We start from the raw sequence: 11,605 nt of genomic DNA on the forward strand, positions 1-11,605 counted from the left end.
ATCCTCGCCAAACACCACCCATGGATAGTTCTCGTGCAGACCCTGTCACAGATCCTTCACCATTGACAAAGCTCCCACAACCAAAGGCTGCCTGATGTACGCACCACAAAAACCCTGACATGCATCTGCCTCAACGTGCGCTCCCTACACCGACACGCTGTAGAAATCGGGACCTACGACACTCGCCCGATGTCGCCTTCTTCATGGAAACCTGGACCAACCCCACCTATGTCCCGACATTGCCACGGCCATCCCCGAGGGCTACAAGATACGGAAAAAGCACCACCCAGGAGGAGGACTCGCCACCCCACACAAGACCCCCCTCTGACTCTCCACATCCAGCACAAATGACCCACACTCCCAACACTGAGCACCTCCACTTCCAGATCCAGACCAGCGACAGGACACGCTACGCGGCACCCTCATCTACAGACCGCCAGGACCTCACACCCAGCCCGCTACCACCATCGCCAAGCTCACCGCACCCTACGCCATCACCTCCAGGGACTACATCCTACTCTAGGACCTGAACTTCCACCTCAACAACTGCAATGACCCCGACACCAAAACTCTCCGACAACCTCGGACTGAAGCAGCTGGTCAATATGCCCAACCACAGAGCTGGACACACCCTAAACCCCATCTTTGCAGGAGGAACAAACATCTGCTTCAGCCACACCACCCAGACACTCTGGATGTTCCACTGCTGCACGCAAGCCCGCCCTGTGCCCGCCACGACGGAACTGGAGCAAGGTCACAGAGGAACACCTCAACACCACTCTCCAAAACCCCCTCAGCACCACGACCAACAGCTCTGCAGCCATAGAATCACTGCTCGATCTCCTGCTGTGCTGACAAGCTCGCACCCCTCCGCCACCCCCACCAAACAACGTCTTCTGAAGACCGCCTGGTTCACCACAGAACTACAAGAAGCCAGACGCTCCTGCACACACCTAGAGAAAACCTGGCGAAACCAGAAAACCACAGGAGTGCCCGGAAGGAATACCACCAGCACAAGAGACACCAAACGTACCTTCATAAGAGAAGTCCAGACCAACACGACCAACTTCAAGGAACTGTTTATTGCCATACAGCAGTTCGCAAAACCCACCAGCGAATCCACGGATGTTACACCTTTTCAGGAACTCTGCAACAAGCTCAGCTCCTATTTCCATCTGAAGATCAAAGTCCTCTACGACAACTTCAGTAAACCAGATCTGGACACCACCACCCCCCTACCCACTGCTGCTAAGCCAGCCATCATGACCTGGGCCCCCGCCAAACACATCACAGCGACCATGAAGAAAACCCACTCAGGAGTCCCAATGGACCCCTGCCCACTGCACATATTCCACAGGACCGCTGCAATTGCACCCGAACTATGACGGAAGATCAACACCTCCTTCAGATCCAGCATCTGCCCAAACTGGAAGAGGGCAGCGGTTAAACCCCTCAAGAAACCAACTGCAGACCCAACGGGGTTCAACACCCCTCCCCCCCCCCCCCGGTCATGTGTGTAAGTTCGGGCTTAGACATGCTTCTCCGGTGATGCAATGGCGACCTGCTAATTTCAGCTGCACCCTAGTACTTCAAAAGTCTTTAATAGACCATTACTTGTTAATGAGGCTTTTATTGTGTTGTCACCCCTTCTTAGAACCACTCTGCCTAAGGCTGGAAGAATTAGCCCCCCTGAAATCTTTCAGCCTGCCTGAGCAACAGAGTGTAGGGTTGGAGGAAGACTTGGTGGTTGGGGGGAAAAAAAGGCCGGGACACTTCATGCTGGGGGAAGAGAAGCATATAAAATCCTACGTAAAGAGAGCGAGTGGTAGTGTCCTTTCACTGTTTTTCCCTCCCCCACCCCTCCAAGAGCAAACAAGAAACAATCACATTTCAGAGCATTTATTTACCTTCAGTGGTACAAAAATGTGTTATTTTCCCAAAGATTCACATTATTTGGTCCTTCAGAGATGGACATTTAAGAGGTAATGTGCTCAGACTATCCATTAGTTGTCCTAGTTTACAAAAGTTAAGAGCTGAACTACTTTGCTTCTCAAAGACCTACAAACGCTCACCCCGGAGAGCTCCATGCAAGTCCCTAGAGAACTGAAACCTGAGTGGGTTAGACAAGTGCTGGTGAAGGAGCCCTCAGCCTAGGTGCAGACGGCTACAGGGTGCTTTGCCACCCAACACTTGGGAGTAAAGGCTACTACTAGTTGGGTACAAGGGGCAGGTGGGCAGTAGAAGTGCATCTTTAGAGGTGGCCAGCCCCCCACCAGTGATCTTCTCTGACTGGGGATCACTGTTTGCCATTCCCGTTGATGGGGCGTGCCTTGCGGGCATCCGACTCCAGGAAGGCCTTGAGGTTGGGTCGTGCAGAGAGACGCTCAACGTATGCGTGGAGGAGAGGGAAGTCCTTCAGGCAGTCTGGAGCGAGCACCAGGTGTGCGAGCAGGATGTCCAGGAGAACATAGTCCGCATACGAGATCTAAGGGAGAGAGAAGGCAGAGTTAGAGGCGAGACTCTGGAAGAGATGGAGGTCAACCACCACAAGAGACGCGCACTTACCTTGTTTCCAACAATGAACCCTTTCCCGCCGTGATTCTTGGACAGGAGACACTCAAAGGGTTGAAGATCTTTAGGCAGGTTTTCAATGTATGGAGCCTTTCCATCCTCCTGTGGGAGGGGAAAAAAAAAAAAAAACACTGACTTAGTCATCAAGAGCCCTGGTCATTTCAAGACTGGGGTTGATTGGCAGTCGACATCTTTAAACCAACATTCCTTCCGATTGAGGCTCAGAGTGATGTCAAAGAAAAGAGATCCCACAACACAACCACATCTAACATGGGCTTAGATTGGAATTCCATAGAGCATATCAAGCCCATTATCGCCGCTTTATCAGCAGTTTTCTGCCGATAATTTTATCGCCCAGGCTTGATCATATGCCCCTAGGTCTGCTTACAAGATAAACCGTGGCCTTTCCTGGAGCAGACACTCCTAGAAACAGAACGATTCTTTGCTTGAGCGATGCCATGAGCTGATGGAGGCGTTACTCGACGCCCGATTGGCTGTTGCATTGTGGTTTAAGTGACCCAGTCTATCCTCTGCAGATGGTTGGGGACCTTTTTTGGGTTCGCTTAAACAGTCATTAATACTACTCTAAAGGTTTAGTAATACCCTGAAAGGCTGCTCGGAGTCTGTCCTGAAACTACTAGAAGTTTGTTGCAGTTTTATAGCGCAAACTCAACCCGAAGTTAGAGCTTTACAAAAAACCAGCTGCCTTACAGAAGGCACGGGGAGATGAAGTGATGTGCCCAGAATCACAGGATGCCGAGCGTCCTCGCTGAGACTAACTCTGTTCCCCAACTCCGAGATAGACCGCTCTAGCCATTAGGCCACATTTGTTTTCCTAAGAGCTCCCGACCAAACATTAGCAGAAAGCAATTCAGAAAAGTTATACAAGTGAAAAAGCAACAAATGAAGGCCCCTCTAGATGAGTGGGGGCGGGGGGGGGGGGGGGGGGGTCAATGGAGGCCTTCATGGGAGAGGGTAATAGTGGTTGGATTGCGGGGAAGCTGTGCTTTATTTAAGTGTATACTTTAAATTTTGCAAACGTGGCTCTTAGCTCTAGTGTTCACTTTGAGAAAGAAACCCATGTCAAGAATCTCTAGAGGAGATTCAGCTCCTGTGGACCACCACATAAGCCAAACATTGGCAAAAGCAACACTCCTGGCTTTACTGGACCAATGCTTGTAGAGACAGGCATTCACAGATACTAAGGTAAGGTGTAAACTGCACTTGTGCACACAGCATTGTAAACAGATTATGAATAGATACATTTATTGAGAAAGAAATGGCTGGAGGGAAGAGCGGCTCTTGCCATGGTCCACACCCCCACCGCAGCGATGCTGGGCAAGGCACAGGTGGTAAAGAGGAAATCCATAGAGAGGCAGAGTCAGAGGTGTGAAAACAAGCAAGAGTCTTTAGAGAAGGTTGTCCTGCAGCAGGACAAATGCAGAGAGGACAATACTGCAGCCAGAGTGGGTCGAAGGGGCTTCACAAGCACCATGCAGGGGGGGGGGTGCGCATCCTGGAATAACCCCCCACCGCCACCCTCCGCACCTGGACCACGGTGACCACCGAAGACACAGCCCGCACGATGAGCACCATCCACTCCGGATCTCCAACTGACCCCTTCCCCTACCACGTCTTCAACAAAGCCGACTCCACCATCGCACCCCAACTCCGGATCATCATCAACACCTCCAACACCGCCACCTTCCCGGAGAGCTGGAAGCACGCCGAGCTCAGCGCCCTCCTGAAGAAACCAACAGCAGACCCCACCGACCTCAAGAACTTACGCCCCATCTCGCTCCTCCCTTTCCCTGCCAAAGTCATCGAGAAGACCGTCAACAAACAGCTGGCCGCCCTCGAGGCGAACAGATGCCTCGACCCCTCGCAGTCCGGTTTCAGAGCCAACCACAGCACCGAGACCGCCCTCATCGCAGCCACCGACGACATCCGAGCCCTGCTCGACAACGGGGAAACAGCGGCACTCTTCCTCCTGGACCTCTGCAGCGTTCGACACCGTCTGCCACCGCACCCTAGTTCAACGCCTAAGCAACATCGGTATCAAAGAGAAGGCACTGGAGTGGATCATCTCGTTCCTCGCCGGAAGACCTCCCCAGTTTCGATCCGAGGCCACCGAAGTCATCTGCGGCGTCCCGCAAGGATCATCACTCAGCCCCACCCTCTTCAACGTCTTCATGAGACCTCTTGCAGCCATCGCACGCCAGCACAACCTCAACATCATCTCCTACGCCGACGACACAGCTGATCCTCTCCCTCACCAGAGACCCCGACACCGCCAGAACTAGCCTACACGAAGGGATGAAAGACGTCGCCGAATGGATGAAGAACAGCCGCCTGAAACTGAACTCAGAACTCAGACAAGACGAAGTCCTCATCCTGGGACCATCGCCCTCCGCCTAGGACGACTCCTGGTGGCCCCCCGCCCGGGGCACCACTCCCCAAGCCAACAGGCAACGCACGCAACCTGGGCTTCATCCTGGAGTACTCCCTCTCGATGACCAGACAAGTCAAAGCTGTCTCCTCATCATGCTTCAACACCCTACGCATCCTCCGCAAGATCTTCCACTGGATATCGACCGAAACCAGGAAAACAGTCACCCAGGTACTAATCACCAGCTGACTGGACTACGGAAACACCCTCTACGCCGGAACCACAACCAAGCTACAGAAAAGACTCCAACGCATCCAGAACGCCTCTGCCCGACTCATCCTGAACATCCCCCGACGCAGCCACATCTCCGGCCACCTGAGACCTGCACTGGCTCTCCGTCAGCCAGAGGATCACGTTCAGGCTCCTCACCCACAAGTCTCTCCACGACCTGGGCCCCAAGTACCTCAATGACCGCCTGACCTACATGCCCACCTGTCAGCTACGTTCTACAAGCCTCACCCTCGCTGCCGTACCACGCATCCGAAGAGCCAACGCTGGAGGCAGATCCTTCTCCTACCTTGCGGCCAAGACATGGAACTCCCTCCCCATCCACCTTCGGCTGACCCAGGACCATCTCGCCTTCAGGAGACAAATCAAGACCTGGCTGTTCGAGCAATAGCAGACCCCTTCCCCCAAGCGCCTTGAGACCCTTCCGGGTGAGTAGCGCGCTATACAAATGTTATGATTGATTGATTAGAGCCGCGTGCCAAGTCCCAGGAGCCAAGTGCACGGATTTGCCCCCTCCAAGGAGGGAGAGGTGGTAGCGACACTCACGTAGTTCTGGTAGATCATCTTGAGGTACTTCATGCGCAGGTCTTCCACGCCATCGGCGACCATGTCCATGTTGGTGGCTTCATGGTTGTCCTTTCCATAGAGATCTGGAGGAACAGGGCGTGAGCGGGTTAGACTTTAGAAAGAAGGGGCCCTACATACCTAGTGAACTAGCTATACACAGGGGAAAAAGAAACACCTTAGGAAGAGGACTATAGCTAGTTAAATTAACATATGACAATATATTCTAGGTGTAATGCACAAACGTAACAACTTATTGTGATTTATGAACTGATCAATACAGATATTACTATAGAAATATAGATTTGTTTATTTTACAAATCTCATTTTGGATTTAGTTCATATCAATTCATAGTGACATTAACAAAATCAATGTACAAAAATAGAATTTAGATAAAATGAATCATTATCTACACATTTCAAAAATGGACAATAACTATACAGTAGATGTAGAGTTGATGGAGGCAATGCGGTAGATGTAAGCTACACACGTTTCGGCATTACTGCCTTTATCAGGAGACAGTCTATTGCACTGAACGTCAGTATATAGCAACTTGCTCAACAGGAAAAGCGATAACAGGTTTCCAGATAATGGATACAAAGATTAGTGAGAAGGTTCTTAAAGGTCTCAAATGTTACATCCTGACTGGGTTTAGATGACTGACGTCGGCTGTAAAGAGATAGTGTGGATTAAAAATGTATGATTTTATTAGAAGTTGACTTATGGGGCACCGCTATTATATATCTGGGCAGAAAGTTACGCAGATGGAAGTCTGTCCGTATCAATGTAGGCAAACATTGAGACTTGACTACTATTTTTTACAGCGGGATGCCTTGTGGTTGGATTATCATATTGGTAAAATGCCGCCTGGATATGGCCAATGGATATCCCAGAAGCTTTAAAAAGAATTCCTCATGAGGATAGCGATGGTCCGTAGTTCACCTCAGGAACCGCCATAATTATGTACATACAGGATCTTTCACACTCCGACATGGACCTTACATGCAGGTTCACAGGCTTTCCACACTCCCCACCAGACAGGAGTCCGGCCGCTCCACCCACGCCCTCCCGCTCGATTCAAACAGGGCATTTTCCTGCCGTTTTGCTAGTGGATCTGAAGGATTTGGTTACTATTGATGTAAACAAATACAAATGAAGACAAATGCTCACCGAAGCACTTTGCGTTGGTTCACTGTTTTGACTACATGCCATTGGGCATAGTGTCCTCCAAATGTTCTGCCATCCTACTAATTAAGGTCCCCTTATGCGATGTAGCACAATCGTCCAAGTCTCGGCATTCACTTAAATACCATCATACAACATTTTATATCTGTGAATCCTAGTGCCACACGTATGCCTTTTTCTGTTATGTTGTTGATTTACAACTCCGCCTTGACAACCCACATTCTTGAGAGACGGGCGTTGGTTGCATAATTATCACTACCTCACAACTGACCTATTGCTCTCAGAGCGCGAGTTTTTCACAGTTCATATGTACCTCTAAACATTGAGAACATGTGCGCAGCAACATATACAGATATCAGCCTCCAGAGATTGTATGAGCATTTGTCTTTTGTTTTCATTTGTATTTGTTTACATCAGGGACTGTTAGAGCCCGTCCTCGCAGATAGACAACAAGGTGACACGTTCGGCGAACAAACGGACAGGTGCTATTGGACAATACCACTAATACAAAGTGAACCAATCAAAGCGTCTCTCGCTAGTCTCCTCCAAGGTCCGCTACTTACAGTCTGCTACGCGCTGACTACAACAGGGCCTTTTAGTCAAGTGGTCCTATTGGTTCTTGCTGAACCAATTATACAACTGCCGTGTACAGCCCCTCCCTGAGTCGCTTAACAGGTTCCTCTAAGGTCCGCTGCTCATAGACTCTAGTCCGCTACGCACTGACAATAATAAATAGCCTTGTAGTATACTAGTCTTATTAGTTCTCGCTGAACCAATCATACGACTGCCGTGTACAGCCCCTCCCTGAGTCGCTTAACAGGTTCCTCTAAGGTCCGCTGCTCATAGACTCTAGTCCGCTACGCACTGACAATAATAAATAGCCTTGTAGTATACTAGTCTTATTAGTTCTCGCTGAACCAATCATACGACTGCCGTGGACAGCCCCTCCCCGAGTTGCGCAACCGAGGTTTAGCTGCCATTGGCTTAGAACTATTACATGCAGTGAACCAATCGGAGCATTCCTTTTGATAGTTCCCTCTCAGGTCCGCTAGTTACGTACTTAATCTGGCGCACAACTCTGAATCACCACCTCCCCCTCGGCTCAGGTCTTAACCCGAGGTAACGACGGAGAGGTGAGTGACTGCGGTTTGGCTGCTTTCAGATAGACGGTTTAGAGATCTTAGACTGGGAAATAATTACTTCACAGCATAGGAGATGGCGTCCTTGGTCCCTGGCATATGTTTACTCAGCTGCTCTAGTTACTATGCGAGGCAGTTCAGTTAAGCCCAGTCGGGGGTTTTCTAGTCAGACGCCGCTTCATCCTCATGCACTCATAATCTGGGCCTGCCATATTGCCTTCATTGTATCACTAATGAAAATGCTTTTAAATTTCAAATTTCAATTTTTGTGACTGATTCTGGAGTTAACTTCAGTTCTATGCGCTTTTTTCCAGTGCGTGGCCTCCTTCCATCCTGAGCAGTTGCCAGGTGAGGTGAGGTTTTTTCTCCCTTCAACTAGGGTGAGTGATAATCATTTAAGTAAATATGTAACTTACACAGAGACAAGAGATACATGCGACAGATGTGTACACTTGCAATCCTGTCTTGTTTTTGTTTCCCACATTGTATATACAGGAGAAGATACACCTCATTTTTCTTTTGGAGAGTGTGTGTAGATCACGTATCACATCACTTAAAGTAAGTGTTGCAGTAGCACATCATAGGTCCTGACGAAAGCCATTCAAGGCTGAAACATGTTGACCGAATAACATACATGGTGGATAGCAATTCCTTGCATGCTATCATTATACTGCTTTTAATCATACCACATTGATGGTCAGACCCAATAAAGTTTCTTATGACATCAACGTAGGTATTTTTAAATCACGTGGATCATTTTCCTTCTTTTTTCTTCTTTTGAGCACTGCAACTTCTGCCCCTTCTGCTCACACACTGTCATCTGTTGGTTGAATGTTTGATCATTGGGTCCAAAATTAGGCAGCCTCAGAGATTCTCTCTGAGGAGGAGCCTACAGGACACCATTCTCCAACACAAACAAACCCAGATGACGAGATTCCACTTTTGAGTGGGCTGATGGGTACTTTTTTCTAGCTCCTCAGACTTTGTATCTTCTCTTTCTCACGTTTCCTGGTATAACAATGTTATTTCTCTAGATCAACTTTGTGGTCTCAGTATAAAGTGGGACACTATTAGGTTCCAGTAAATTCATTTCAGACTGTTAGTACCTCTCGTGTGTTTTATTGCCCCTTCAAGGCACCATAACCAGGGTCGTAGCTCTAACAGAATCCTTATAGGCCAATAGGTCTCGCTTTTGGGACCTTATAAGTATTTAGTTATGCAGCACAATATCCTGGGTGCAACAACATTAACTGTTGCATGGCTAAACACTAAGGACACAAAGGCGAGCCCTATTAGCTATGTCAATGCTTGTTCTCCATTGCGCACACTCCCTTGCCCTGCTGTCTCTGCATGCCCAGTCCTCCGCTGTAGCACCCCTTCATCACGCGTTCCCTCTATCATCCCTCCCTCTTCTCTTCCCTCACTCCTGCATTCCTCTCCCTTCACCCCCCTCTGTGCTCATTATCCTTTGTCCCTCTTCCCTTTCTCCTCTGCCTCTCCCTGCACCCTCTCCCTCCCCACACTAACTTGGGACTTTTCTGCTCCCGGACCGCAGCCTCCGAGCTTTGACCTCAGTCTGGGGTCCTGGGAGAGGTTCAGCTGTGAAGTTCCACAAGTCTTGAATATTTTATTCTTTCTAGAAATGTAAAGATGAAGAGAAAGGCAGGAGGGAGCGCGTGCTCTTTCGACAGGTGCACGTTTTAGGCTTCTGCTCCAGAGACCAGGTTTCAAGACATCACAACATTAAGGGGTAGTTGGCTAACAATGTAAAACAAGCATTGGCATAGCCAATAGGTCTCGCCTTTAGGACCTCATAAGTGTTTAGTTATTCAGCACAATATCCTTGGTGCAACAACATCAGCTGTTGCATGGCTCAACACGTATAAGGTCCCAAAGGCGAGACCTATTGGCTATGCCAATGCTTGTTGTTATATGAAGGCACAGGGAGATAACAGATTGGCACAATCACAGGCTCTAGAACAATAAGCAGTGATCCTTAGCAAGGAGCCGCCTTTCAAAGACACTTCCTGTGGTAACGCCCCCTCCCCCCCCAGGTTAGGTGTCCCCTCCCCCAGCCCCCACTCACCGTGGTTCCGGGCCAGGTATCGCAGGATGGCGTTGGACTGGTACAGCTCAAAGTCTCCATCTTTAAAGCCCGGCAGCTGCCCAAACACCTGTGGGGGGCAAGGACAGGGGGGTGAACAAGCGCCTAGAAGTCCAGGACAGAATATGTGCCCTCCTTTTCCATCCCAAACCAACAACATTACCTGGCCTGCTCATTCTAACCCCCCCAGGACTGTTCCCCCACATCTCCCTAGATGCGTCATGTTGTAAATTCCCCGCACCATGGCTCTAGCTTTGCGCCACCGAGTCACAAAGGTAACGCAACTGCGGTGTAAAAGAGGCGCAAGGGGCTTGTAAATCTGCCCCTTAGTCCCTAAGCAGCAGTGTGGCCGACCTGATTCCGAAAACCAGGCTCAGGAGTGGGGGCACACTAGCGCCTTCTGACCCGCGTCCAGGAGCTGGGCCTCAGGCACCCTCGTCTTCCCTTACACCCCGATTCACTGGCAGACCTGCACCCACAAACCATGGCATGGAAGCACCGGCTCAGTGCCACAAAACGCATCCCAGCGCCTAGGGGCCCCCTCCAGGCGCCTTCCAGTCACCCTCGCCCAAGATACCCCCTGCCAGCCCAGCTTGCACTGCCGCATCCCTGAACCCCGGGTTCAGTCAGACTTACGCATTTCTTTTTGAGGTCTCCTTGGGTCCAGAGGTCAAAGGTCACAACGTCCTCCTTCCAGTCCAGCCCCTGGTCAGCCAGCAGCATGCGGGCCGCCTCCGCGCGACCTGGAAGAGGGCAAGAAGTGGCATTAGAGGGGGAATAACCCAAGGGACAGCAAGCAAGGGCAAGAACTGGCATGAGGGGGCAAGAACCCCAGGAGGCAGCTAACAAGAGGTCGCATGAGGGGGGGTACGAAAACAGGGGGCAGCAAATGAGGGGCAAGAACCCAGAGGGCAACAAACAAGGGCACAAACTGGCATGAGCCGGGCAAGAAACCAGGTGGCAGCTAGCAAGAGGTGGCATGAGAGGGGCAAGAACCCAGGGGGGCAGCTAGCAAGAGGCGGCATGAGAGGGGCAAGAATAAGAACCCAGTGGGGCGGCTAATTTTAAATTGTACGCGTTTGTTCACTTACCTCGTTCTATGGACCCTCTGAAGCTGAACTGGTCCCTCCAGACTGGCTGACCCCCCCTTCCTGCCCCTTGATGCAGATTGCCCCCCCCCCTCCAGTCTGGCTGACTCCCTGACCTTTGGCCTCGATTGTCCCCCCTTTGTTGGACCCTGTTGGACTTGGCCCTTTGGCAGGTTCACCCCTAAACTTTTTGCTTTTAATTGTGACCTGATGCTAGTTGTTTTTGGCTGAGTGCGTGTGGTGAGATTGGCCTGCCCTCCCATAGGAATGCATGGG

The 11,605-nt window shown here is 50.4% G+C and overlaps 1 protein-coding gene across 1 annotated transcript; it reads right to left on the minus strand.

Annotated features, from left to right (window-relative positions):
- Nucleotides 1-2,155: 2,155 nt before the first annotated feature.
- On the minus strand, nt 2,156-11,072 carry LOC144810633 (glutathione S-transferase P 1-like). Its single transcript, XM_078673802.1, has 5 exons — nt 10,878-11,072; nt 10,224-10,311; nt 5,795-5,898; nt 2,566-2,673; nt 2,156-2,485 (listed from the first exon to the last, which is right to left on the minus strand). Exons 1-5 carry the CDS (start codon nt 11,055-11,057, stop codon nt 2,297-2,299), a joined length of 669 nt encoding a protein of 222 aa, XP_078529928.1. The 5' UTR covers nt 11,058-11,072; the 3' UTR covers nt 2,156-2,296.
- Nucleotides 11,073-11,605: the final 533 nt, after the last annotated feature.

Source organism: Lissotriton helveticus, chromosome 1_1 (assembly GCF_964261635.1).
Source record: "Lissotriton helveticus chromosome 1_1, aLisHel1.1, whole genome shotgun sequence".
NCBI classification, from domain to species: domain Eukaryota; kingdom Metazoa; phylum Chordata; class Amphibia; order Caudata; family Salamandridae; genus Lissotriton; species Lissotriton helveticus.